The 24128-nt window shown below is 48.4% G+C and overlaps 4 protein-coding genes across 4 annotated transcripts; all 4 read right to left on the minus strand.

Moving 5' to 3' along the window:
- Positions 1-342: 342 nt before the first annotated feature.
- On the minus strand, positions 343-3760 carry prozb (protein Z, vitamin K-dependent plasma glycoprotein b). Its single transcript, XM_010752881.3, has 9 exons — positions 3672-3760; positions 3382-3488; positions 2528-2688; positions 2432-2456; positions 2188-2349; positions 1923-2054; positions 1769-1848; positions 1535-1673; positions 343-1446 (listed from the first exon to the last, which is right to left on the minus strand). Exons 2-9 carry the CDS (start codon positions 3473-3475, stop codon positions 488-490), a joined length of 1752 nt encoding a protein of 583 aa, XP_010751183.2. The 5' UTR covers positions 3476-3488; positions 3672-3760; the 3' UTR covers positions 343-487.
- Positions 3761-4210: 450 nt separating this feature from the next.
- f10 (coagulation factor X) lies at positions 4211-8083 on the minus strand. The gene is made up of 9 exons (XM_027291718.1): positions 7919-8083; positions 7348-7508; positions 7118-7142; positions 6863-6976; positions 6433-6564; positions 5929-6218; positions 5516-5633; positions 5188-5375; positions 4211-4996 (listed from the first exon to the last, which is right to left on the minus strand). The coding sequence occupies exons 1-9, from the start codon at positions 7980-7982 to the stop codon at positions 4574-4576; spliced, it is 1515 nt and encodes a 504-aa protein (XP_027147519.1). The 5' UTR covers positions 7983-8083; the 3' UTR covers positions 4211-4573.
- Positions 8084-8640: 557 nt separating this feature from the next.
- Positions 8641-11972, minus strand: f7i (coagulation factor VIIi). Its single transcript, XM_027291724.1, is given in 8 exon segments — positions 8641-9393; positions 9856-9976; positions 10139-10254; positions 10544-10681; positions 10830-10943; positions 11125-11149; positions 11533-11696; positions 11814-11972. Coding segments are annotated over 8 exon segments (1437 nt in total). The 5' UTR covers positions 11935-11972; the 3' UTR covers positions 8641-8755.
- A 1912-nt stretch (positions 11973-13884) lies between these two features.
- On the minus strand, positions 13885-24053 carry LOC104936792 (uncharacterized). The gene is made up of 16 exons (XM_019267449.2): positions 23904-24053; positions 22091-22254; positions 21980-22004; positions 21678-21791; positions 21451-21591; positions 20983-21071; positions 20771-20891; positions 19849-20429; positions 18851-19091; positions 17795-17958; positions 16195-16219; positions 15628-15741; positions 15383-15529; positions 15060-15178; positions 14721-14841; positions 13885-14642 (listed from the first exon to the last, which is right to left on the minus strand). The coding sequence occupies exons 1-16, from the start codon at positions 23989-23991 to the stop codon at positions 14050-14052; spliced, it is 2847 nt and encodes a 948-aa protein (XP_019122994.2). The 5' UTR covers positions 23992-24053; the 3' UTR covers positions 13885-14049.
- Positions 24054-24128: the final 75 nt, after the last annotated feature.

The following is a 24128-nucleotide window of genomic DNA, read 5'->3' on the forward strand; positions in this document are numbered from 1 at the left end:
ATATAGTATAATATCGTACCGTACGTATAGTATAATATCGTACCGTACAGTATAGTATAATATCGTACCGTACAGTATATTATAACATCGTACCGTACAGTATAGTATAATATCGTACCGTACGTATAGTATAATATCGTACTGTACGTATAGTATAATATCGTACCGTACAGTATAGTATAGTATAACTAGCATATAAAGGTATATTTCCTCTAGAAGAACAAACATCAGTTCATCTGAGCCGGGTCAGTCGTTCTGTTTACTGATGATGATGAACTCTGCATGACAACACAAACCGCCAAAATAAAATCAACGTAATGACGACAACACAGAGATCAGGACTTTATCGAACAGTCGGCCAGTTTGACCAGCAGGGCACGTTTATTGTCAAAGTACCACGAGCACAAACACAGAAGACGACCATGGTACAGACGGATTCTGAGTTTGATGTTAAAGAGTTTTAAAGGTGGCGGCGTCGCGCTGGTTGTTAGCGCATCTCAGGATACTGGCTGACTTGAGTGGTCATGTGATCCTCGAAGGCCTCCAGCCTTGGTCTGATCCAGCCCAGGTAGCGGGAGAGTTTCGTGAACACGAGACCGCCACCGTCGCAGCCAGCGGATGATGACACAAGGATTCCAGTCAGAAACGCCGTCCCTCGATCCACCGTGGCAACGGGCGTCCCCGGCAACAGGCCGCCACATTGCTTGCCTCTGACCTTTGACGTTGGACTGCCGCCGGCTCCTGAGGCCTTGCGAATCTTTGAAGGGTCGTTGTTTTCTACTCCATTTGGTGTCTCTGGTGTTCCACTTTGACTGTCATGGGTTTGACTCTGGTTCACTGTGTGTCCATTCAGCCTCTTCTGGGAGCCATTGTGGTTCCCCACCGGTTGATTTGGGTTCTCCCGGGAGCCATTTTGGTTCCCCAATGGTCGATTTGGGCTCTCCTGGGAGCCATTTTGGTTCTCTAATGATGGATTTGGGCTCTCCTGGGTGCCATTTTGGTTCCCCAACGGTCGATCTGGGCTCTCCTGGGTGCCATTTTGTCTATTCAGCATTTGTTGGGCTCCATTTTGGTACCTTGATGGTCCATTTGGGCTCCTGTAAACTCTATTTCGGTTCCCCGCCGCTCCATTTTGCCTCCTCATGCAGAACATTTTGTTGCTGAGCGGATGCGAGACGTTGAGCTGACTGCGACATTCGTCCAGCATCATGTAGACGAGTTTCTGGGTCCGGCTGACGCCCCGTCTCTCGACGATGCCCGTTTTCCCAGGATGCATCAGGATGTTCTCGCTGAAGTCCTTGGTGGGCAGGCAGAGGTGGATGAGGGCGGGGCCAAAGTGCAGAGGACTTGCCAGCTTGAGGAGCACGAGGTCATGGTCGTGGTGATGTGAATGGAAACGGTTGTGGATGAACAGGACCTGGACAGGGACGATCACCTTCCTGTCGCCTGGGAGACCAGAGATGAGAAACAACAAAATATAATCAACTTTTAAAAACCGACTGTGAGAACCTCGGCGTGATCTAAAGCTCGTTACCAGACACCACGTGGAAGTTGTTGGGTTGGAGATTAGACCCAGAGTCCAGGAAGATGCAGCGGGCGGCCGTCAGGACTGAGAATCGACCCAGCACCACGCCGCTACACAGCTCCACCCCTCTGCTGTTGAACAGGGATACCTGGAGACAGGAAACAAACCCACCCTGTGACTTCAGGGTCAGGATCAGTAGAACCTCAAGGTTCTGCCCTGTCTGCCACATGGAGAGCATCTTACCTGCCAGGGACAGTCTCCATGGTGACACATTGATACAGTTGAGTTGAACTTGTCTGGAAGTCGTCCACAGGGGAACTCCACTGAGGACACAGAGAGTGGTTTATAACCAGTTTGAACAGGTTTGCTTAACTTTAGAGGAGGGGAGGGGTCAGACCTTCAGGCTGGCAGCTCCGTCCGTCGGTGTGTAGTTTGAATCCCGGCATGCAGGAGCAGGTGAAGGTGTGTTTGGACGCCGTGCACAGCTGGTGACATGCCGTCGGACCTTCAGTCGGACACTCTGTGATTTCTGAAAGAGAAGTGTGCAGAGGACTGTTGCTATGGATACGACAACAAAGGTCTGAAAATGTAGAGTGATGTCGGTCGATAGGCCACGCCCCTCCATGGAGGCGGGGCCATCTTAGCTGTGGGAGTGGTCTAACGTGGTGCGATGGGGGGCAGCACTCTGTCTCCCAGGTCTGCCACAGCTTCCAGTTCACAGACTGGACCGTAGTGCGGGGCGGCGCAGGAGCAGTGGAACCCCCCGACTTTGTCGGTGCAGTTCCCTCCGTGAAGGCATGGGTTCGGGTCACACTGGTCCCCGTCTGCTCAGAGACGACAGCTGATCAGTCACACTGATTGGACGGTCAAGCCATCGACAGATCAATAAATCAAGTCTGGACTCACCGTAGTAAACGGTCCAGAAGGCGAGCTGTCAAGAAACAAACAGTTCACAAACAGTTCCTACAGAAAGGTAGTGAGTGATTTTAACGGGAGTCTGACCGTCTTTTCGTTGTTCTCGAAGCACTCGCGAGCCTCCTCGTAGTTGCACAGCTCCTCGTAACACTCCCGCTCCAGGTTCCCCTGCAGGATCTCCTCCAGCAGGTACAGGTTGGCCCGCTTGGACCGCAGGAACACACTGTGGGCCTGTGGAGCCCGAAACACTGCAAGTCCAACACCGACCCAAGAAGTCAGATAGGATGATAGTAATCAATACACAACCATTAATCAAACATTCAGACAACCTTATCATACTTTAACAGTTAGCTAGTGTTTCTGTAGCGTTGACACAATGTTCCAAAACAAACATATCATCAGTTTGAAGTGAACTAAAGCTCCCTGCGCTGTCCCTTTAAGAAACATGACTTGATTCGTTCATTAAATGTCCGTAAGGACACGAGATAAAGGACGTCACATGACCACAGTCTGTCTGTCAGTTCAGCATCAGTATTGTCACCTTTTTTCCTGAATAAGTAACAATTGAGTGTAGCAACATTTCACAACTTTTTCAGCAAATCAAGACGAGACTAGAAGGTTTTAATCCAATCAGAAGTTATGTGTTTGTGTGGCGGGCGGAGACGTCTTTTATCAGACGATTGGACGAGAGAATAACGCAGAAGTCGTTAATTTTAGTCGATTAATCGTAACAGAGGTTTGCCTTTATTGAGTTTGTACGTTCAGATGACCTCTGCAGCGTTTTGGCACAAACAGACCACCATACATTTCCATATCAGCTGTTTGGTCTTTTTCCTGCCTGACTCGTCAGTCAGGATCCGTTTACTGAAAGAAAACTGTGAACTGAACCGTCAGAGCGTAAACGCAGCAGAGGGTCGGAGGTCGGAGGTCGGAGGTCTTACCTTCTCCTTGGATGAGAACCTGAAGGAAGCAGCCAAGGAGGAAGCGAAACAGAACAGACGCTCGACAGCGAGCCGACATGATGCTGACCGCCATGACACTGACTCCGCTGTGACCACACACACACACACACACACACACACACACACACACTGATGAGTCACACCAAGAATCAATAATTAACGTGAGAAATGAAAAATAAAGCAGATATCGAAGTGAGATGTCGTGAGTTCACAGGCTCAGGCACGTTTTACAAACTGAGATCTCTGATCTCTTTTCAGTCACAATTCACCTGCAGCCGACCGTCCAGACAAAGAGTTAAACGTAAAGACAGTTCTCGGTAAACGCCGTGTCCCTGCAGTGGACTCTGGCCTGTCCACAAACTTTACAAAACAAGCAGCATGTCCGACCTCTGAAACTTCAACAAGCCCGTCTGTTTATTTCAGGTCAACAAGTTTCATCACAGGGACGAATCATTCAGATAAACCTTCAGATCAGAAGATTTAGTGTACCTGAGCAGAAATCATGAATCCATCATCGTACATCGGACCGGTTACACATCTTTGTTTAGTGAAAGCCAGAAACAGTTTTATAAAACAATCCTTCTCTTCAAACCTCAATGAAGTTTCCTGACTGACAACATCAATTATTTAACTGGTAATTCAACACGATGCCAAAAGTAGTTTGTGTTTTTTAAGAATTTCCTTTGACACTCAAACCTGAAAAATGAAGTCAGAATAAATAAGTTTAATCATAAATGACTTGGTGAAATGGTTTTCTTCACGTGAAGCAAAAATAACATTCAAAGCCACAGAAAACATGAAGGCACCACACTGTTGTATTATTCTTTATTCATTTCTGATACAATACAGACATGTTTGTCTTTCCTGCTCCACACGTGTTGAAAATACTGAACAGCTGTTAATGTCCTTATTTTTGTACATTTTTGTCTTTCGTGGAATCTTGTGTAGGTTACTGTGGGCTAATGTGTTAGCCACAGCTACTTAATATATCAAATGTTTTATTTACAGTTTTTTGGACATAAAATGAATTATTGCAGCTTTAACCAAATAGCAAATATAAAGGACCGAGACGTGAACTCTGAGGAACCCCACAAGTGTCATCGAGTCTCGAACATAAAATTACTGATTACACGAGAGGCACAAAGTGTGGATGGAAAAGGAATCTGCTGTCTTACAGAACCAGCCTCTCGATGGGGCCGCGGTGCCTCTTCACCCTGCTGCCACCCTTCCCTGTGGGCATCAGCCTCTCAATGCCTAAACGGATCCAATCGATGTACTTGGACACTTGGGTGTAGACGCCGTATTTGCCTCTGCGTGCGCAGCCTTCGCCCCAGCTCACGATGCCGGTGACGAAATAGGTGCTGTGGTATCGTGTCACATGCGGTCCGCCGCTGTCACCTTGGCAGGCATCCTTGGCTATTGTGTCATAGCCAGCACAGAACATGCGAGGAGTGATGCGCAGTTTGGTGGATTCCATGCAGATCGAGCGATCCACGTAGGGGACTGTCAGCCGCTGCAAGATGGTGGACGGCTGCCGACCCTCGCCGAGACGTCCAAAACCGCTGACCATACCGTCCGCCTGCCGCATCAGGACCTGCAAGAGGAGGTAAGAAATGCTGTTTGTGGGGTCTGTTCTCTCCTCAACATTCTGGGATACCTCGGTATGAGCAGTCAGTTAGCTTAGCTTAGCATAAAGACTTGAAACAGTGTAAATCAGTGAGCCGTGGAGCTGCAGGTAGGTGGCGGGCTAGTCGTATCCATATTTCTTTAAATGAGTGAGTTCACCTTTTCAGCAAATTCCTGCTCAGGTAGGCAGGCTGGCAGGATGAACCTGGAGAACTTGATGGGTGAGGCCAGTTTGATGAGTGCGATGTCATTGTGGTAGGTGTCTGGTCTGAATTTATTGTTCGTGATGATGGTTTCCACATGGTGCGTAGCTTCATTCCCGTGATCCACCAGCACGTCGAACTCACCTGAATATAAAGTTTAACAGAAGAACAGAACGCTGTTCACAGTGGTAACCCATGAATTTCTATAAAATAGTTAGATAGTTGGTGATTAGGGAGATCCGTTGAGTGATTTCGGCTGATGGTGACTGGTTAGTTGGACTTACCGAGCCTGACGTACATGTAGCGTGATTGGTTCATGCAGTGGGCGGCGGTCAGAATGATGTATTCATTGAGGATGGTTCCACCGCAGAACCCTCGGTGGTCCTCGCTCATCAAGAGAGCCTGCGAGGACGAGGCGGGACAGAAAACAGCTGACATGGAGTAAACTCAGAGGGGACTCCTAGAGGTCCCCATAGAGACAAAAATGGACACTATCGACCATAAGTGATTCCCATGTGTCCACGTAAAGATAATATTGGTTTGCGAAGCATCGAGACAATAATGGACGGTTATGTATTCCCAGTTCTGCCATGACTTCCTTTGCCCCAATGTCATCCATTATTTTCTCATATCAGGATCTTATTTAAAAAATACAGTCCTGATGGATATGTTGTCTTCTTTTTCTCTTTGCTCTTACCTGCCATGGACATTCTCCTGGCGGACAGTCCTCTCCGCCAACAATGCGGGTGTTCATTGATTTTGTAGAGGTGATGAGTTCCTCCAAAATCTGATTCTTCAGAATCTTGTCAGGAAGTGAGGGCTCTGACAGATTACCAGTGTCCGGCATGTACTGCACGGTGATGTTACGGTTGGTGTCGAGGTCTGTCAGCATCGACCTGTTGTGGTTTTCCAGTGTGGTGTTCTCCCGCTGGTACCTGAAAACAGTCCGGATGTCTGCAGTGATGAGGGCTCCGCACTTGAAGGTCTCTGAAAGAGTTCATGTGGAGTTTACAATTCATTGAACCAAAAAGTTTGATCACTGACATAACCAAGTTATGGAGATACCTTGATCATGGTTACGGTCCTTAGACCATAACGATCTCATCTATATTGTGCCTCATTGCCAAAGTGAAGTTTGGTGTTGAGATAAAACTGCACTTGACTTTACTGTGTGAGCAATAAAAGACAAATCCTGACTCACCGTTGGAGAGGCAGGATTTGTCATCTGATCCCAGGAAATATCCGCTGGTGCAGGAGCACTGAATGTTTCCTCTGACCACACTGCAGAAGTGTTCGCAACCACCGTTTTTGTTCTCACAGAGCTGAGGAATAACTGCAGAGACATCGGAAACACTGTGAAGACCAGCGATGCTGACAGGACGACACACCGCGTAGCTAAACCCTGTCGCCAGGCAAGGACATCAAGATTCGATGATTCTGCAAAACCCTGGATCAAGTTCTATGGCAATAATAAACAGGATGTGAACTCTACCTTACCACATAAAGGACTGAACGTTGGCACTGGACTTCTATACTTCCAGAACCAGCAGCTTAAGACTGTTGATGCATTTAGTTTAGCTAAAGGACACTGAGCCTAAGCCCAGCTGTCCAGAATGACTGTGGTTCTGTACCGATTTCACAGTTGAAGCCCTGGTATCCGGTCTCACAGTAGCAGTTGTAACTACCGATTCCGTCTTTGCAAAGTCCTCCATGTGCACACGGCCTCGACTCGCATGCGTCGCCATCTGCAGATTTAAATATACACAAACAGACGTGTGGGGTTGTGGTCAGCAGACCTGATGAGGGGAACACACCACCTCATCATCCACAAAACAGCCATGTTTGTCTGTTATGTCATTTTGACAACATGGAATAAAATGCCTTACCGACGTATTTGGCCCAGAATTCATTCTGCAGGAAAAAAACATAGCATGAAATATTTGAAAGCGTCTGATAGTCTGATCATGTTTCGTGAACCTCGTCATTTAAGTGATCATTATTAGCTGCAATGCTACATGCAACATTTGTCTTTCTACACAAACAGTGTCGGAGTTATCGGACTTATATTGTTACTGTTTGTCGGCTGTGTTTTGCTGTAATTGCAGGAGGTTCATACAGTTTTAACAGGGTTTTCGAAGATCTCTCGCGCCTCCTCCCAGCTGCAGCGCTCCTCCACGCACTCCCTCTCCATGTTGCCTTGTTTCAGCTCCTCTAAAAAGCTGTTGGCTCGTCTCCGCCGGGTCAGAACTTCGCTGGCTGCTTTGCCGTCCATGAAGACTGCAAGACAAACGATCATTCTGTACGATTGTTTGCATGGTGAAACATGTCACAGGAAACAATTTACAATGACTGATTTAAACTTTGATCAAATGTTCTGGTTTGACCAATCACAGCCCAGCAGGTGGCTTGTTTGACCAATGAGATGTAAGAAGGTTTCACGTCGGCGTCTAACTGATAGAAAGAGCTGTCAATCATCAGAAATCTGCTGATATCATACAAGCAACATGCTAACCACGCAAAACGGGACGAGGTCAAGTGTCAGCTGCCAGCCGTCAATCAACACGTAACCCCTCCACCCCAACCCCGAGAACCACCTCCACCCAAAACACTCAACATGGTGGTGTGCTGTAACTCCATGTTCTCCCCCTCTTCTTCATTCCCGGACGTTTAGATTTTAATGAGCGTACCTGCGTGAGTAGCAGCCAGGTGGAGCAGCAGCAGGCCGAGGGACAGTCGGTGAAACCAAAACATGGCCCGGATGGTGAAGGTGAGCTCGGCTGGAAAAACCTCAGTGTGCTGAGTGGGAGTAATGGAGTCTGAGTGTGGAGAGAGGGAGAGGAGGAGGGGTGGTAGAGAGGGCAATGACCTGCATGGAGAGAGAGAGGGTGAGAGACGTGGGAGGTGTTGACATGTTGAAGCTGCACGGATCAGCCGGGCGGAGCTTAACTTCAGACTTCCTGCTGAAACTCTGAAGAAACAATGATCCATAACAACAAGAGGAGTCAACTACAAGTCCCAGAGTGCATTGCTGGAAGAAACAACCACTCAGAAAGCCTATTTATTTGTTTAAGCATGGTGAGCTAACATGAGTCCGTGTTGGACAGAGACACTTCTTCATGTGGACGTCGATGGTGGGAGGAGACGTTTACAGTAAATGAGCACATTGACTCCTGTTCAACACTTCCTGCCCTGCAGCCAATCAGCTCGGGGGGCTGTTCAGACTGATCGATATTTCCTGATCAGCTGCTCAGTGAAAATACAGATATCAACATTTGAAGTGTCTGCGTAAAGAAACATTCACTTACATTTAGACTTTGACTCCTCACTCACAGGATGGAAATATCTTTGTTTATTTGATCACGGCTTGTTATATGAACAGAGTAATTCAAACGTTCTCATCGATCACAAATGATCTTCAGTCTCAGATTTATTCACATCATACAACAAACAACAAAACAGATCAAACAGAGTGAAGTGATTGGAGCATCAGGATGTTGATGAAGTTTCATAATGAGGATCTTGAATCAAACCACTTTCTGTTCTAACATGTCAAAAGTCGTCACTGCGGCTTTCTCTGCTGGCTTCTCATTGGCTCTTGTCATGGTGCCCTCCACCCACTCCACAAAGTTGGCCACGTTGGTGTAGACCCCATAATACCCTGGGTGAAAACAGCCCCGCCCCCAGGCCACCACGCCCGTCAGGAAGTGGGTGGAGCCGTAGACTGTGACCAGTGGGCTCCCGTCATCTCCGCGGCAACTCTGCTGGGTACCCTCCAGGTATCCTGCACACAGCATGTCGTTGGTGAGGTTGAGCTTGGCTCTCACGGAGCACTGTGAGTTCTGGATGATGGGGACAGAAAATGTGCGGAGGATGGGGGATAACGGGGCAGCGTGCACGGCACCATGCTCCTCATTGCCCCCGATGGTCCTCTTGCCCCAGCCGGACACGGTGTGGTAGCGGACCTACAAGAGCTCCTGCGTGGCAAAGTGTTTGGTTGGCAGGCAGACGGGGATGGCATGCCGGTTCAAGGTGACGGATCGATTTAGCTTCAGCAAAGCAAGATCGCTGTCACCCGTCTCTGGGACGTAGCCTTCATGGGCAATCGCCATGGAAACAAGTATCCTCTGTTCTGTGCTCTCTTCCACATCCAAGTTGTGTTCCCCTGGTAACGACAAAGAAACAGTTAAATGAGACAAAAGTCCGCTTTACAAACAACTTTACAAAACAACTTAACAAAACAACTTTACAAACAACTTTACAAACAAATTTACAAAACAACTTTACAAACAAATTTACAAACAACTTTACAAACAACTTTACAAAACAACTTTACAAACAACTTTACAAACAACTTCACAAAACAACTTTACAAACAAATTTACAAACAACTTTACAAAACAACTTTACAAACAACTTTACAAACAACTTCACAAAACAACTTCACAAAACAACTTTACAAACAAATTTACAAACAAATTTACAAAACAACTTTACAAACAACTTTACAAAACAACTTTACAAAACAAGTTTACAAAACAACTTTACAAACAACTTTACAAAACTTTACAAGCAAGTGAATTTGACAGTGAACATTAAAGCTGAACAGAAAGCACAGGTCAGTTACCTGCCACCACAGTGAAGTCTTCGGGTTTGTTGCCACGGAGACAGTGGGCTGCAGTGATGACCCAGTCTGGATTGATGAGGACACCTCCACAGTGACTGTGTCCATGTAACTGAACCAGAACCTGATGAACAGATGGGAAAGTAACAATGTGAAACGTGGAAATCCAGGACAGATTTCCTTGAACGTTTTTCATCCCATTCCTGCTCCCCAGAGCACGTCCCCTTTACATTTTTAATGGCCCTGTGGTCTGTGGTCCAACCTCAGGACAAACAGCGGTGTTTACCTGCCAAGGACACTCTCCTTTGGGGCAGTGGTTAGCTCCCACCAGCCTGGTCTGACCCACAACACTCTGGTTCACAGGTATTTCCTGTGGAGCCAGCTGTCCACACGGAAACTCGACTGTAACACAGAAAACCATCTGATGTTCATGTTGAGGTCAAAGTTTGAGAATCGATTCATCCATGACGGAATGTTTAAAGCAAAAATACCCCCAAAGGAAGAAAAACACATTATCTGGTGTTTGACTTCTGTGATAGTATTTTTAAATGGAACTAATCTCACATGATAACGTGTCAGAAGCCTTTATTTCTGAGGAGGATTTCTGGACACAGCCGGGGAAGGTGCCTTATCACAGTGCATGCAACTACCTCAGTGCTTTAAAGAAGTAGTACTTAGGTAGTATTTGTACCCTCAGCGATACACTTTCGTCCGTCTGCTCCTAGTTTGTATCCGTCAGCACAGAAACATCTCTGAGTTTCTCCTGATCCGTCACAGAAATGCTGACATTGTCCGTTGTGGTAAAGACACTTGAGTGAAAGTTCTACCCCTGAGGAAAGTAAATACATACAAAACATTAATGTATGTTACATAAGTTCATCAAACATTTCATCAGGTCAGTTCTTCTTGAGCTGTCTAGATTTCATAAAATAAATACATTTCCCCTGCAAATCTGAGCTTATCTTTGTTTTTCTTACAGTTCTCACAGTGTAGTCCCACAAAACCTTCAGGACAGACACAGTGGTAGGACGTCTCGGTGCTGACGCATGTCCCGTTGTTACGACATGGGTTGGTGGAGCACGGGCCATGGCCTGACACACACACACACACACAAATAAATAAATCAGGGCACTGTAACTGATTTAGAAGAATGAGGATCAATATGTTTTCATCACAAGGTTTAGAAAGATACCCATAAATCAATACACCTATAACGTGATCAGTTCTGTTTCGTGCATAGTTTTATTTTCACACATCAAAGTTGTTACTCACGATTATATGTCGCCCAGAATTGATTCTGCAAAGAACAAAGTTATTTCATTATACATTTACGTTGCATCCCTTTGTCATCTTACCCAAAATGTTACGTATTGTCACCAAGATCATCTGTGTGTCTCCAGACAGTTTAATCAAATGGGGATTCTAACAAGCAACAATTTAGCACATTAAGCTAAGGATACTGCACGACAAGTCCTTATTCTGAAATAATGCATGACCAGGAGTGCATTATTTGTCATAACCACATGTTGGAGTGCATTATTTGTCATAACCACATGTTGGAGTGCATTATTTGTCATAACCACATGTTGGAGTGCTTTATTTGTCATAACCACACATGTCTACTTCTGCTGTTTATATCACATGTAAACTTTCAAAGGACCCTCTAAAAGAAAAACTGACCGTCTGATCTGTGTCTTCGAAAACTTCTCGAGCTTCTTCGTAGTCGCATATCTCCTCGATACATTCCCTCTCCAGGTTTCCTTGTTGCATTTCCTCCAGGAAGCCGCTGTTTGCGCGCCGCCATCTCTGCAGCACAGTGTTAGCCTCGTGCCTTTTGACAAACACTGAAACAGAAGATAAAACACCATCGTGCATTATTATCTTGAACATACATGTGGAAACTGTAACATGTGTAACTTACTTACAAGCTAACGTAACTTTCTTTAACAAAATAAACAGACCTGCAGCAGCAGCGAGGCCTGAAAGCAGAACCCAGGCGGTGCAGCAGCTCCTCAGCAACATGTTGTGTTCAACGTCTCTCAGCAACTCAATGACAAGGAAAGGAGGCTTTTTAGGAGGCATTTTAAGGCCACGCCCACTGAGCCTCTGACCCCGGAGTCAGTTTTTAACCAGGTCAGTAAACACATCGTCGCTCCGTCAGCATTTCAGTTCCTATTGAAATGAATGGAAGGAACAGCAGCAACACAGCAAGCTGAAAGCTCTGCATTCAAAACACTGCAAGAGTTAAAGTACTCGAGTATTCTCGGCTTCATGTAGTTAAAGTACTCGAGTATTCTCGGCTTCATGTAGTTAAAGTACTTGAGTACTCTCAGCTTCATGTAGTTAAAGTACTCGAGTATTTTCAGCTTCATGTAGTTAAAGTACTCGAGTATTCTCTGCTTCATGTAGTTAAAGTACTTGAGTATTCTCGGCTTCATGTACTTAAAGTACTCGAGTATTCTCGGCTTCATGTAGTTAAAGTACTCGAGTATTCTCGGCTTCATGTAGTTAAAGTGCTCGAGTATTCTCGGCTTCATGTACTTAAAGTACTCGAGTATTCTCGGCTTCATGTAGTTAAAGTACTCGAGTATTCTTGGCTTCATGTAGTTAAAGTACTCGAGTATTCTCGGCTTCATGTAGTCATAGCAGAAGTAGTGGTGAAATGTTATGAAACAAATCAAACTAATTTCCGTTAAGTTCACATTTGGCGTACTCAAACTGAGCACTGTGACAGGAAGTACACAAAGTACACAGAGTACTACATAGAAGAGTACTAACAGAAGGATGTGGACTGAATCATCATGTATCATGTATTTAAACTCAAAGCAGCATGTACTTCATCAGGAAATGTCACAAAGTTTATTCATACAACAATTATAAGACAAGTTAAGCAGACGTAAACATTTATATGAACATCATGAGACAAGTTGTATTTCACGACTTAACTAGAAATGAGAGACAGTGAACGCCTCACGCCAGTTCAAGGTCATTAAATGTAAATTAATAAGTAAAGAAGGTTTTCCCTCTGATGCTCCGCCTCAACTCTCTGAGATTTACAGAGTTTATGATGGACAGTGAAGTAAACTGCTGACAGCTGTAGCTGCTGTTAGCTCATGTTAGCTCAGTCTGTTAGCTGCTGTTAGCTCATGTTAGCTCAGTTTGTTAGCTGCTGTTAGCTCAGTCCCCTGTTAGCTGCTGTGTGCGTCATGTTAGCTCAGTCTGTTAGCTCATGTTAGCTCGTTGTTAGTTGCGGTTAGCTCATGTTAGCTCAGTCTGTTAGCTGCTTAGCTTCATGTTAGCTCAGTCTGTTAGCTGCTGTTAGCTCATGAGGGCTCATGTTAGCTCAGTCGGTATGCTGTTAGCTCATGTTAGCTCAGAGCACCGGGAAGAAGAAGAAGAAGAAGAGGTTTCCAGGCTCAGCAGCTTCTATGGACATGATGGCAGAGGAGCAGAGAGTGGAAGAGGACGCTGACGGAGGAAGCTAAGAAGAGAAAAGGAGAGAGTGAGCGAGCAAGAAGCCGCTGGACAAGAGTAAATGTGGGATGACTTTAGTGGTTGGTGAGAGCTTGGTGAAATAAAAGGCTGAAAGACAGACGCCGAGCTGTGGCTTGACTGCTGCTGGTACTAGGAGGGTGAGATCACTGCTGCTGGTCTGGGGTCTGGTTCTGGCTGACTGCTGCTGGACTAGGCAGTGATATCAGCTTCTGCTGGTTCTGGTTCTGGTTCTGGGCTGACTGCTGCTGGACTAGGCAGTGATATCAGCTGCTGCTGGGTCTGGTTCTGGTTCTGGGCTGACTGCTGCTGGACTAGGCAGTGATATCAGCTGCTGCTGGGTCTGGTTCTGGTTCTGGGCTGACTGCTGCTGGACTAGGCAGTGATATCAGCTGCTGCTGGGTCTGGTTCTGGTTCTGGGCTGACTGCTGCTGGACTAGGCAGTGATATCAGCTGCTGCTGGGTCTGGTTCTGGTTCTGGGCTGACTGCTGCTGGACTAGTCAGTGATATCAGCTGCTGCTGGGGACCTGGATGATGATTGGCTGTTTGATCAGAAGTAATGTAATCAGAGTAAATCCTCGAGTACAGCTGGACATAGTTACACAGTGGGATTACACTGTGATTGATAATTCTCTAAATTAACACGAGCTCCAGGCTCTAATCAAGCTGGCTGCTCGTTAATTACTGTCATGAGCAGTTTGAGTTCAGGTTGTCAGGTTGTGTACGGAGGCCTCCGTGTTGTTTGTCGGCTGACTTGGCGTTGCGGTTCGGTTGTGGATCCACTCCAGGTAGTTGGACACTCGGGTGTAGATGCCGTAGTTGCCCGGTCGGGCGCAGCCCTTCCCCCAGCTGACGATCCCCAGCAGGAACGCCGTCTTCTTGTACTCGGTCACCAGCGGCCCGCCACTGTCGCCTTTACACGAGTCTTGCCGGCCCTCGATGTATCCGGCACAGAACATGTTGTCAGTGAGCACCACGCCGCTGTCCTCCACACACTGCTGCGTCCGGATCCGTGGTACTTTCAGCCGCCGCAGGATGTGTGAGGTGGGTCCGTTCTCACCCCTCCTGCCCCAGCCGCTCACCGTGTGCAGGCTGACGGCCCAGAGGTCGCGCTCAGCCAGGGGTCGCGTCGGCAGGCACACTGGGACGGCGTACGCCGTGTACACGATGGGCGACGCCAGACGAAGGAGGGCGATGTCGTTGTCGGCTGTGATTGTCTTGTAGTTCTCGTGCATGATGATCTCAGCGACCTGGATGTGCTGCTCCGTGCCTTCGTTCACCTCTGTGTTGTGCTCGCCTGACAGACAAAGAGCAGGGCAGAGGTGTGTTTAGACAGGGTCAAAGCCATGACCCAAACAGACGGAGGGATTCGTACCTGCGACCACCTTCAGGAACTGAGCGTCGTACGACTCCAGGCAGTGAGAGGCTGTGAGGATCCATGTGGGTTTATAGATCACTCCTCCACAGAAGCCTTTGTCTTTATACACCAGCAGAACCTGAAACCCACAGAAACATTCAGTCCACCTGAACAGAACAAACAAACCGTTCAGGTCCTGGTCCACTTCTCTGCCTGCTCACTTTGAGTTTGGTGTTTTTGGAGAAAACAGAACACCTTGTTATCTTTGAAACTTTGGGCTTTCCAGCTGAATCTGGTTTTGGTGAGGTCAGAGTTCGATACAGTGATCTCAGGACTACACACTGAACTGCAGCGTACCTGCCAGGGGCATTCACCTTTGGGGCACTCTGTTCCCCCGACAATCCGACCTCGCGGGTCCAGCTGCTGGGATTTGTTTTGTTCCTGCAGGACGGGGACCGAACCGCACACCACCGGCTCTGAAACCACAAAAACACAAAAAACCTGAACCAGCAGGACGACGTGAAGCTTCTCGTTTCTGCATCCACGTCCTGACACTACAAAATAAAAGTCTCCATACATGTAATGCATCATATCCTGATTCAGACAGTTCAGGGAAACAGGCTCCAGGAGTCTAACGGTGAGTTAGAACAGACGAGCAAACCATTCACCAGGTTTCCCACCTTTGGCGACGCAGCTCATCCCGTCGTCGTGCAGGAAGTAACCGTCTGCACACGAGCAGTTCGGCGTCTGTGCTCCGTCCTCTTCCTCACAGAAATGGTCGCAGCCTCCGTTGTCCAGCAGGCAGGTGTTTGGGGCGTCCAGGTGCTCTGAAACCAACAACCTGTCACGGTCAAACCTCGCCACAGCTGTCCCAGGACTCACTGTGTCCCCCATCTGCAGACCAAGCCTCGTGAACTTTACTCACCGAGCTCGCAGTTGAGTCCGCTGAACTGTGGCAGGCAGTAGCAGGTGTAGGACGAAGCCAGGGTGGAGCAGCTGCCCCCGTTCAAACACGGGTTCAGCTCACAGCTGTCCGGCACTGCGGGACGAGAACACAGTGTGACTTTCAAACAGAGACCCGGCCTTGACCCAGTCCGGGTCCTGGTAAACATAGAATGACAGTCGTGGATGAAGCATGAGGCTGGGTGGATGAAGCGTGAGGCTGGGTGGGTGAAGCGTGAGGCTGGGTGAAGCATGAAGCATGAGGCTGGGTGGGTGAAGCATGAGGCTGGGTGGGTGAAGCATGAAGCTGGGTGGGTGAAGCATGAGGCTGGGTGGATGAAACGTGAGGCTGGGTGGATGAAGCATGAGGCTGGGTGGATGAAGCGTGAGGCTGGGTGGGTGAAGCATGAAGCTGGGTGAAGCATGAAGCTGGGTGGATGAAGCATGAGGCTGGGTGGATGAAACGTGAGGCTGGGTGGGTGAAGCATGAGGCTGGGTGGATGAAGCGTGAGGCTGGGTGGATGAAGCATGAGGCTGGGTGGATGCTTACAGCTGTATGTTCTCCAGAATTCATCCTGAGGAAACACAAACGTCACACAGTGAATCAAAGAAGTTTAATGTGGTCTACAGGTCTGTCTACAGGTCTGACCGTGGTCTACAGGTCTGAATGTGGTCTACAGGTCTGACGCTGGTCTACAGGTCTGACCGTGGTCTACAAGTCTGACCCTGGTCTACAGGTCTGACCCTGGTCTACAGGTCTGACCGTGGTCTACAGGTCTGACACTGGTCTATAGGTCTGACCCTGGTCTACAGGTCTGACCCTGGTCTACAGGTCTGATGCTGGTCTACAGGTCTGACCCTGGTCTAAAGGTCTGACCCTGGTCTACAGGTCTGACCCTGGTCTACAGGTCTGACCGTGGTCTACAAGTCTGACCGTGGTCTACAGGTCTGACCCTGGTCTACAGGTCTGACCGTGGTCTACAAGTCTGACCCTGGTCTATAGGTCTAACCGTGGTCTACAGGTCTGACCGTGGTCTACAAGTCTGACCCTGGTCTATAGGTCTGAGCCTGGTCTACAGGTCTGACGCTGGTCTACAGGTCTGACCCTGGTCTATAGGTCTGACCGTGGTCTATAGGTCTGACCCTGGTCTATAGGTCTGACCGTGGTCTACAGGTCTGACCGTGGTCTACAAGTCTGACCGTGGTCTACAGGTCTGACCGTGGTCTACAAGTCTGACCCTGGTCTACAGGTCTGACCCTGGTCTACAGGTCTGACCGTGGTCTACAAGTCTGACCCTGGTCTACAGGTCTGACCGTGGTCTACAGGTCTGACCGTGGTCTACAAGTCTGACCCTGGTCTATAGGTCTGACCCTGGTCTACAGGTCTGACCGTGGTCTACAGGTCTGACCCTGGTCTACAGGTCTGACCGTGGTCTACAAGTCTGACCCTGGTCTATAGGTCTGACCGTGGTCTACAGGTCTGACCGTGGTCTACAAGTCTGACCCTGGTCTATAGGTCTGACCCTGGTCTACAGGTCTGACCGTGGTCTACAAGTCTGACCGTGGTCTACAGGTCTGACCCTGGTCTACAGGTCTGACCCTGGTCTACAGGTCTGACCGTGGTCTACAAGTCTGACCGTGGTCTACAGGTCTGACCGTGGTCTACAGGTCTGACCCTGGTCTACAGGTCTGACCGTGGTCTACAAGTCTGACCGTGGTCTACAGGTCTGACCCTGGTCTACAGGTCTGACCCTGGTCTACAGGTCTGACCGTGGTCTACAAGTCTGACCCTGGTCTATAGGTCTGACCGTGGTCTACAGGTCTGACCGTGGTCTACAAGTCTGACCCTGGTCTACAGGTCTGACCGTGGTCTACAGGTCTGACCGTGGTCTACAAGTCTGACCCTGGTCTATAGGTCTGACCCTGGTCTACAGGTCTGACCGTGGTCTACAAGTCTGACCGTGGTCTACAGGTCTGACCGTGGTCTACAAGTCTGACCCTGGTCTACAGGTCTGACTGTGGTCTACAAGTCTGACCCTGGTCTACAGGTCTGAATGTGGTCTACAGGTCTGACTGTGGTCTACAGGTCTGAATGCGGTCTACAGGTCTGACCGTGGTCTACAAGTCTGACTGTGGTCTACAGGTCTGACCGTGGTCTCGGTGTGCTCGAACACCTCCCGGGCCTCCTCGTAGGTGCATTTCTCCTCCAGACATTCCCTCTTCAGGTCTCCCATCTGCAGTTCCTCAAACCAGCCCGTGTTATACCTCCGGGTCCGGACCAGGACGCCATGGGCCTGATGTGGATCCAGAAAGACTTCCAAAATAAGAAGAGTGAGTTAAATGTCAGTTAGCATCAGTGTGACAGACTCAACAACAAGTTTGGTCCAGGCTGAAATCAACCGTCATGACTCAGCGAAATGTTTGTCCCTCAGAAAGACGACCTGCTACCACGAAATGTACCTCTGTAATACTGTTTCAGACAGTCTGCGGGGACGTCACGGAGACTACGTCCAGGTTTCAGACAGTCTGCGGGGACGTCACGGAGACTATGTCCAGGTTTCAGACAGTCTGCGGGGACGTCACGGAGACTACGTCCAGGTTTTAGACAGTCTGTGGGGACGTCACGGAGACTACGTCCAGGTTTTAGACAGTCTGCGGGGACGTCACGGAGACTATGTCCAGGTTTCAGACAGTCTGTGGGGACGTCACGGAGACTACGTCCAGGTTTTAGACAGTCTGTGGGGACGTCACAGAGACTACGTCCAGGTTTTAGACAGTCTGCGGGGACGTCTCAGAGACTACGTCCAGGTTTTAGACAGTCTGCGGGGACGTCTCAGAGACTACGTCCAGGTTTTAGACACCACCCTGTCTGCATGTTGCCGTGGGTGTTACTCTGTCCAGATTTTCTCTCTGATTATGTAAAAAATCTTTTCACAGATATTTTGACTTTTGTTTTGATTAACGTGAATAAACTCGTCAGACTTTTCATCTCGCCCAGATTCTACCAGAGCTAACGACATGAGCACTTTACATTAGCATGCTAACATTAGCATGCTAGGTGTTAGCATTGTTAGCATGCTACATAAGCATGCTAGGTGTTAGCATTGTTAGCATGCTACATTAGCATGCTACATTACTCTTTGTGTCTCGTCGTCAGGGACTGACAGAGACAGTTTTCCTGCAGGTGGACATGTTGTCCTCCTCACCTGACGCCGCCTGGCAGCTGGACAAAGTGAAGACGAAGGTGAAGAAGACTCTCAGCCTCATGGTTGATGTCATCACAGAGTTGTTGTGCTGCTTCTTTGTGGACCCAAAGGTGCAAAGTCCACCTAACACCGCCCCCTGTCCCCTCCACCACTGGTCACATGTTCCCCATAGAACCTGTGACGCAGTGTGAGCTGCACAAAGTGACTGACGCCATGTTGTCACCGAGCTAAGCATGTATTTCTCTCAGAGCATCAGTCAAACGAACACGATCGCTCATGTCTGTCTCCACAGACGTGCTGCTCACGCTCAGTTCAGTGTTCACGTCAACATGAAGCTTTATGACTCACAGAAATATCTCAACACCTTAAGGTTGAATTAACTTGATAAAAAACTGAAACCAACTCAAATCGACACAGTATCACTTTATTTTCTGAATTTAGAAGAACTCATAAAAGAATCAACATCCCACAAAATCATCCAACCAAATGCAGGTGACTATGAAGTCTATGAAGACTATGAAGACTACGAAGACTATGAAGTCTATGAAGACTATGAAGACTATGAAGACTATGAAGTCTATGAAGACTATGAAGTCTATGAAGACTATGAAGACTATGAAGCAGGCAGTGATTGATGGTGGACGGTCACAATTGTTGGTCTGCAGCAGGACATGGATTAAAGTGACGAGAAGCTTTATCGATGAATTCTTTGAGTATTAATCGCGTCACGGTGACAGAGTTTTGGATTTTCTGTGAATTATCCTGCAGACACACGGGAAACATCATAACTTCATGTTCTGATTGTTTACACTTTGTTATCATGGTTTCTCCTCAGAATACTACAATACCCATAAGCCTCAGCTCTATGATTGTTAAAACACTTGTTAATGTTGTTATAAATATTTGTACTGATTTGAGTAATGTGACTCTTCAGACTTTATGTTTCTCTAATATTTCGCTGTACTCTCTGCTCACTGCTTCGGTCTGGAGCCGGCTCATCTCATTATTGACCTGGTCCCATTTCTGCCAGTGGACATGACATCCTCGATCCAGCCCAGGAAGTTGCTGACTCTGGTGTAGACGCCGTACAGGTTCTCATTGGCGCAGCCTTTCCCCCAGCTCACCACGCCCGTCAGGAACCAGGTCTTCTTGTAGCGTGTCACCAGAGGGCCGCCGCTGTCACCTTCACAGGCGTCCCGGCCGCCGGTCCTCAGCCCAGCGCAGAGCATGTTCTTGGTGATGTTGAGCTTGTTGATCCTGGTGTGGAGGCGGCACTCCTGCGGATGGACCCTCGGCAACTCCAGCCGCTGGAGGAATCTGGCTGGGGCACCGTGCTGTGATAGGCGGCCCCAACCGGACACGGTGGAGTGACGGACGGTCGCCAGTGTTCGGCTGAAGGTGCTGTTCTTTGCAGGAAGACAAATGGGAACCACGTAGTGACCCAGTTTGACTGGGTGGTGGAGCCTTAGCATGGCCAGATCTGAGTCAGAGCTGGTCTTGTTGTATGCCTGGTGGATCACCACTTTGATCACCCGCCGCTTCTGCTCAGTCTTGTCGTCCTCCTCCCGGTCATGTTCACCTTAACAGGGACAGAATATGGTTCATTTTCTTTCCTAGAGTCCATCGGCAGCTCTTTAAAAGTTATCTGCTTTCACATGATAGAGATCAGTCGTCTCTTAACTCCATTATTGTGTCTTAAGTTGCTAATCGAACTGGAAATAATGTTCAGCACATGGAAGCAGAAGACTTAGCCGGTATATCTGCTGGAGGCCTCGAAATGCTACTACGGAAAAACAGCTGATAGGTTCTGAGATGCAGTGTGTTCTTGGAGGACGTGGAAACAGTAAAGAAATGTAAGTTACATTTAAAACCGCAGATTGAAAGTAGTTGAAGATGTGTAGGAAAAGTCTGGTGTCTTACCCACAATGACGTGATAGACGGTGGTAGCTTTTCCCCAAACGCAGTGAGCTGCAGTCATGACCCACTGATCCGACAGGACGATGGCTCCGCAGCTGTACTGGTGATCTTTAGTGAGCAGAGCCTGAACAGAGAGGACTGTTCTCATCAGAAACTTCTCTTGAACTGAGCCTTGAAGTGTTCTGTTGAACAGGTGATCCTACAACAAAACTTACCTGCCATGGACAGTGTCCTTTGGGGCAGGTCTGTCCATTAACAACCCTCGGGGCAAACTGAATCAGAGGTCTTCCACAGACGACGTTTTCTGGACCAGAGAGATGATCAGATTTCCGTCATATTGCACTGATACAAATGTGCACACAACCCTGGAGAACTTAAGTAGAAGATGACCAAAGAAATGTTGAGTGTGTATGGCGTTTATCGCTGGAATCACTCGTCGCTGTTACCTGTTACCTGTTAGAGCTAATGTGTAGCTGGTTTCTAAGTCAGGGGTCAAAGTCTGAAGCTGGTTGGTTGCTGAAGGTGTCAGAGGGTTTTAAAAGCAGCTGTGGGTGGTTGCTATGCGTCAGAGGCTTTTGTAACTGGTTGGAATAGTTTGTTGCTTCAGCTGTTGGGTTTTACCTTTACGTCTCCTCGTCCTCTGTTCATTTAGATCTTCATCTGTGCTGTAAAAGAGTTCTGACCTTGCGGCAGGCAGCTGCTGTTGTCTCGACCCAGACTGTATCCCGGAGCGCAGAAGCACATGTGAGAGCGATCCGGATGATCTCTGCAGAAATGTTCACATCCTCCGTTTCTGTAGCGACACCCGTTGGAGGCCAGACGTGCTGCGTGGAGACAGATGAAAACCACAACTTTGGTTATCATGACGGCAACTTCTTCGGCAACAATCACAGGCGTTGGTTTCACCTACCTTTGTCACAGTTGGATCCATGATAACCAGGCGAACATTTGCAGACGTAGGTGTCGACATGGCGAGTACAGGTCGCTCCGTTCTTACAGGGAGACGACAGGCAGTGATCCACGGCTGCAGACAAGAAGGTCCAAAAAGACTTGAGGAAGCACTTGAACACTCACAGACTGCAGATGTTACTTTCTATGATCTGAGCTTCTGAATGGAACAATCAGTCAAAACGAGCTCCTCCTCAACCTGTGTGGTGCTTTACTGTAAGTAAATGATCTGCCTGAACGTCTAGCACGTTGACTCCACAGTACCTGTGTACATCCTCCAGAAGACTTCCTGTAAAGAAAGACAAGACAAATTAACGATGAAACATGAACGACTACAAACCACGTTTGGATCCGTCTCTTTGTCTCGGGACCGACCAGCTGCTGTGGCAGGGCAAAGATCTCCTTGGCCTCCTCGTACGAGCATTTCTCCTCCATACATTCTCGCTCCAGGTTGCCTCTCTTCAGCTCCTCGAACAGGAAGTTTGCCCGACGACTGCGATGCAGGAAAACACTGGCCTCGGGTCGGTCCACGAACACTCCTTCATAGAACAAACAGTATGACTGACCTGAGCAGCAGTGATCCACCCATCTCAATACACCTGTACTACGTACCACCTCAGAAAATATTTGTACCACCGTCATGATGGACATTAAAACAGCAGCACAGGCTGACCCTGTCACAGGGACATTTCTTCCTAAAAGAACCGGTCCAAGAACCAGATCATTTGTTGTTGAAGGGTTCACCTGATACTTCCTGTTTGGAGTGTGATCATGATGTATGCATGTACTACGTGAATAAATGTGTCAGGCTGATACTGAAACAAGATATTTCAGGAAATGAAAAACTTATTTTAAATTGCATTTGAGCGATCCTCTAGTTTCAAAATGTTGTAGATCATTTGATGTGTTTGAAATTATTTTATTTCATTAAAAAAACATTTAGTACCATCGGTGGTACTGGAACCACAGCTTGAGCACCTGTGTTGACCTGTATTGACCTGTGTTGACCTGTGTCGACCTGCGTCGACCTGTGTTGACCTGCGTCGACCTGCGTTGACCTGTGTCGACCTGCGTCGACCTGTGTTGACCTGCGTCGACCTGCGTTGACCTGTGTCGACCTGCGTCGACCTGTGTTGACCTGCGTCGACCTGCGTTGACCTGTGTCGACCTGCGTCGACCTGTGTTGACCTGCGTCGACCTGCGTTGACCTGCGTCGACCTGCGTCGACCTGTGTTGACCTGTGTTGACCTGCGTCGACCTGCGTCGACCTGCGTCGACCTGTGTCGACCTGCGTCGACCTGCGTTGACCTGTGTTGACCTGTGTTGACCTGTGTCGACCTGTATTGACCTGTGTCGACCTGTATTGACCTGTGTTGACCTGTGTTGACCTGCGTTGACCTGCATCGACCTGCGTTGACCTGCGTTGACCTGTGTTGACCTGTATTGACCTGTATTGACCTGCGTTGACCTGCGTCGACCTGTGTTGGCCTGTGTCGACCTGTGTTGGCCTGCGTCGACCTGTATTGACCTGCGTCGACCTGCGTTGACCTGCGTCGACCTGCGTTGGCCTGCGTCGACCTGCGTTGACCTGTGTCGACCTGTGTCGACCTGTGTTGGCCTGTGTCGACCTGTGTCGACCTGTGCCGACCTGTATTGACCTGTGTCGACCTGTGTCGACCTGTGTCGACCTGCGTCGACCTGTGTCGACCTGCGTCGACCTGCGTCGACCTGCATCGACCTGTGTCGACCTGTATTGACCTGTGTTGACCTGTGTTGACCTGTGTCGACCTGTATTGACCTGTATTGACCTGTGTCGACCTGTGTTGACCTGTGTCGACCTGTGTTGACCTGCGTTGACCTGTGTTGACCTGTGTCGACCTGTGTCGACCTGTGTTGACCTGCGTCGACCTGTGTCGACCTGTATTGACCTGTGTCGACCTGTGTCGACCTGCGTTGACCTGTGTCGACCTGTATTGACCTGTGTTGACCTTCAGCTGCTGATTGTGAAGCATCTTTGATGATAAACAATAATCCATAAATCATCAGTGTGCTAACGAGCGTGCTCCGTGTGCTCATGGTGACAGCAGAGAAGTGACCGAGCACCCGGAGGTCCGACTCTTTCAACATGGACGCCAACAGATGGAGCAGAAGATGGAACACGAGAAGAAGAAGAAGAAGACACACTGACCTCCAGGAAGCCCAGTGCATGCTGGGAAGAAAGCCACGAGGAGTCGCAGGAAGAAACGACGCTGCGTCTGTCTGCTGACGGACGCCATCTTTGTTCTGAACTGATCAAAGGTCAGAGAGACGCTGAACACACACACACACACACACACACACACACACACACACACAGTACAAATACACACAGTACAAACACACAGACACACACAGTACACACACACAGACACAC

Source organism: Larimichthys crocea, chromosome XIX, assembly GCF_000972845.2.
Source record: "Larimichthys crocea isolate SSNF chromosome XIX, L_crocea_2.0, whole genome shotgun sequence".
NCBI lineage: Eukaryota > Metazoa > Chordata > Actinopteri > Sciaenidae > Larimichthys > Larimichthys crocea.

Excerpts from the sequence above, each read along its gene's own strand:
- prozb (XM_010752881.3), bottom strand. The coding sequence starts at position 3,475 with ATGGCGGTCAGCATCATGTCGGCTCGCTGTCGAGCGTCTGTTCTGTTT. Across the intron at positions 2,350-2,431 it reads CTTCTGGACCGTTTACTACG|ACGGGGACCAGTGTGACCCG; the intron begins GTGAGTCCAGAC and ends GTCTCTGAGCAG. Across the intron at positions 1,849-1,922 it reads ACGGAGCTGCCAGCCTGAAG|TGGAGTTCCCCTGTGGACGA; the intron begins GTCTGACCCCTC and ends CTGTGTCCTCAG.
- f10 (XM_027291718.1), bottom strand. The coding sequence starts at position 7,982 with ATGTTTTGGTTTCACCGACTGTCCCTCGGCCTGCTGCTGCTCCACCTG. Across the intron at positions 7,143-7,347 it reads TCGAAAACCCTGTTAAAACT|AATGAATTCTGGGCCAAATA; the intron begins GTATGAACCTCC and ends TTTTTCCTGCAG. Across the intron at positions 6,219-6,432 it reads CAAATCCTGCCTCTCCAACG|AGACCTTCAAGTGCGGAGCC; the intron begins GTGAGTCAGGAT and ends GAACTCTTTCAG.
- LOC104936792 (XM_019267449.2), bottom strand. The coding sequence starts at position 23,991 with ATGGCGTCCGTCAGCAGACAGACGCAGCGTCGTTTCTTCCTGCGACTC. Across the intron at positions 15,530-15,627 it reads CGGACTCAACTGCGAGCTCG|AGCACCTGGACGCCCCAAAC; the intron begins GTGAGTAAAGTT and ends TGTTGGTTTCAG. Across the intron at positions 14,842-15,059 it reads AAGGTGAATGCCCCTGGCAG|GTTCTGCTGGTGTATAAAGA; the intron begins GTACGCTGCAGT and ends TGTGGGTTTCAG.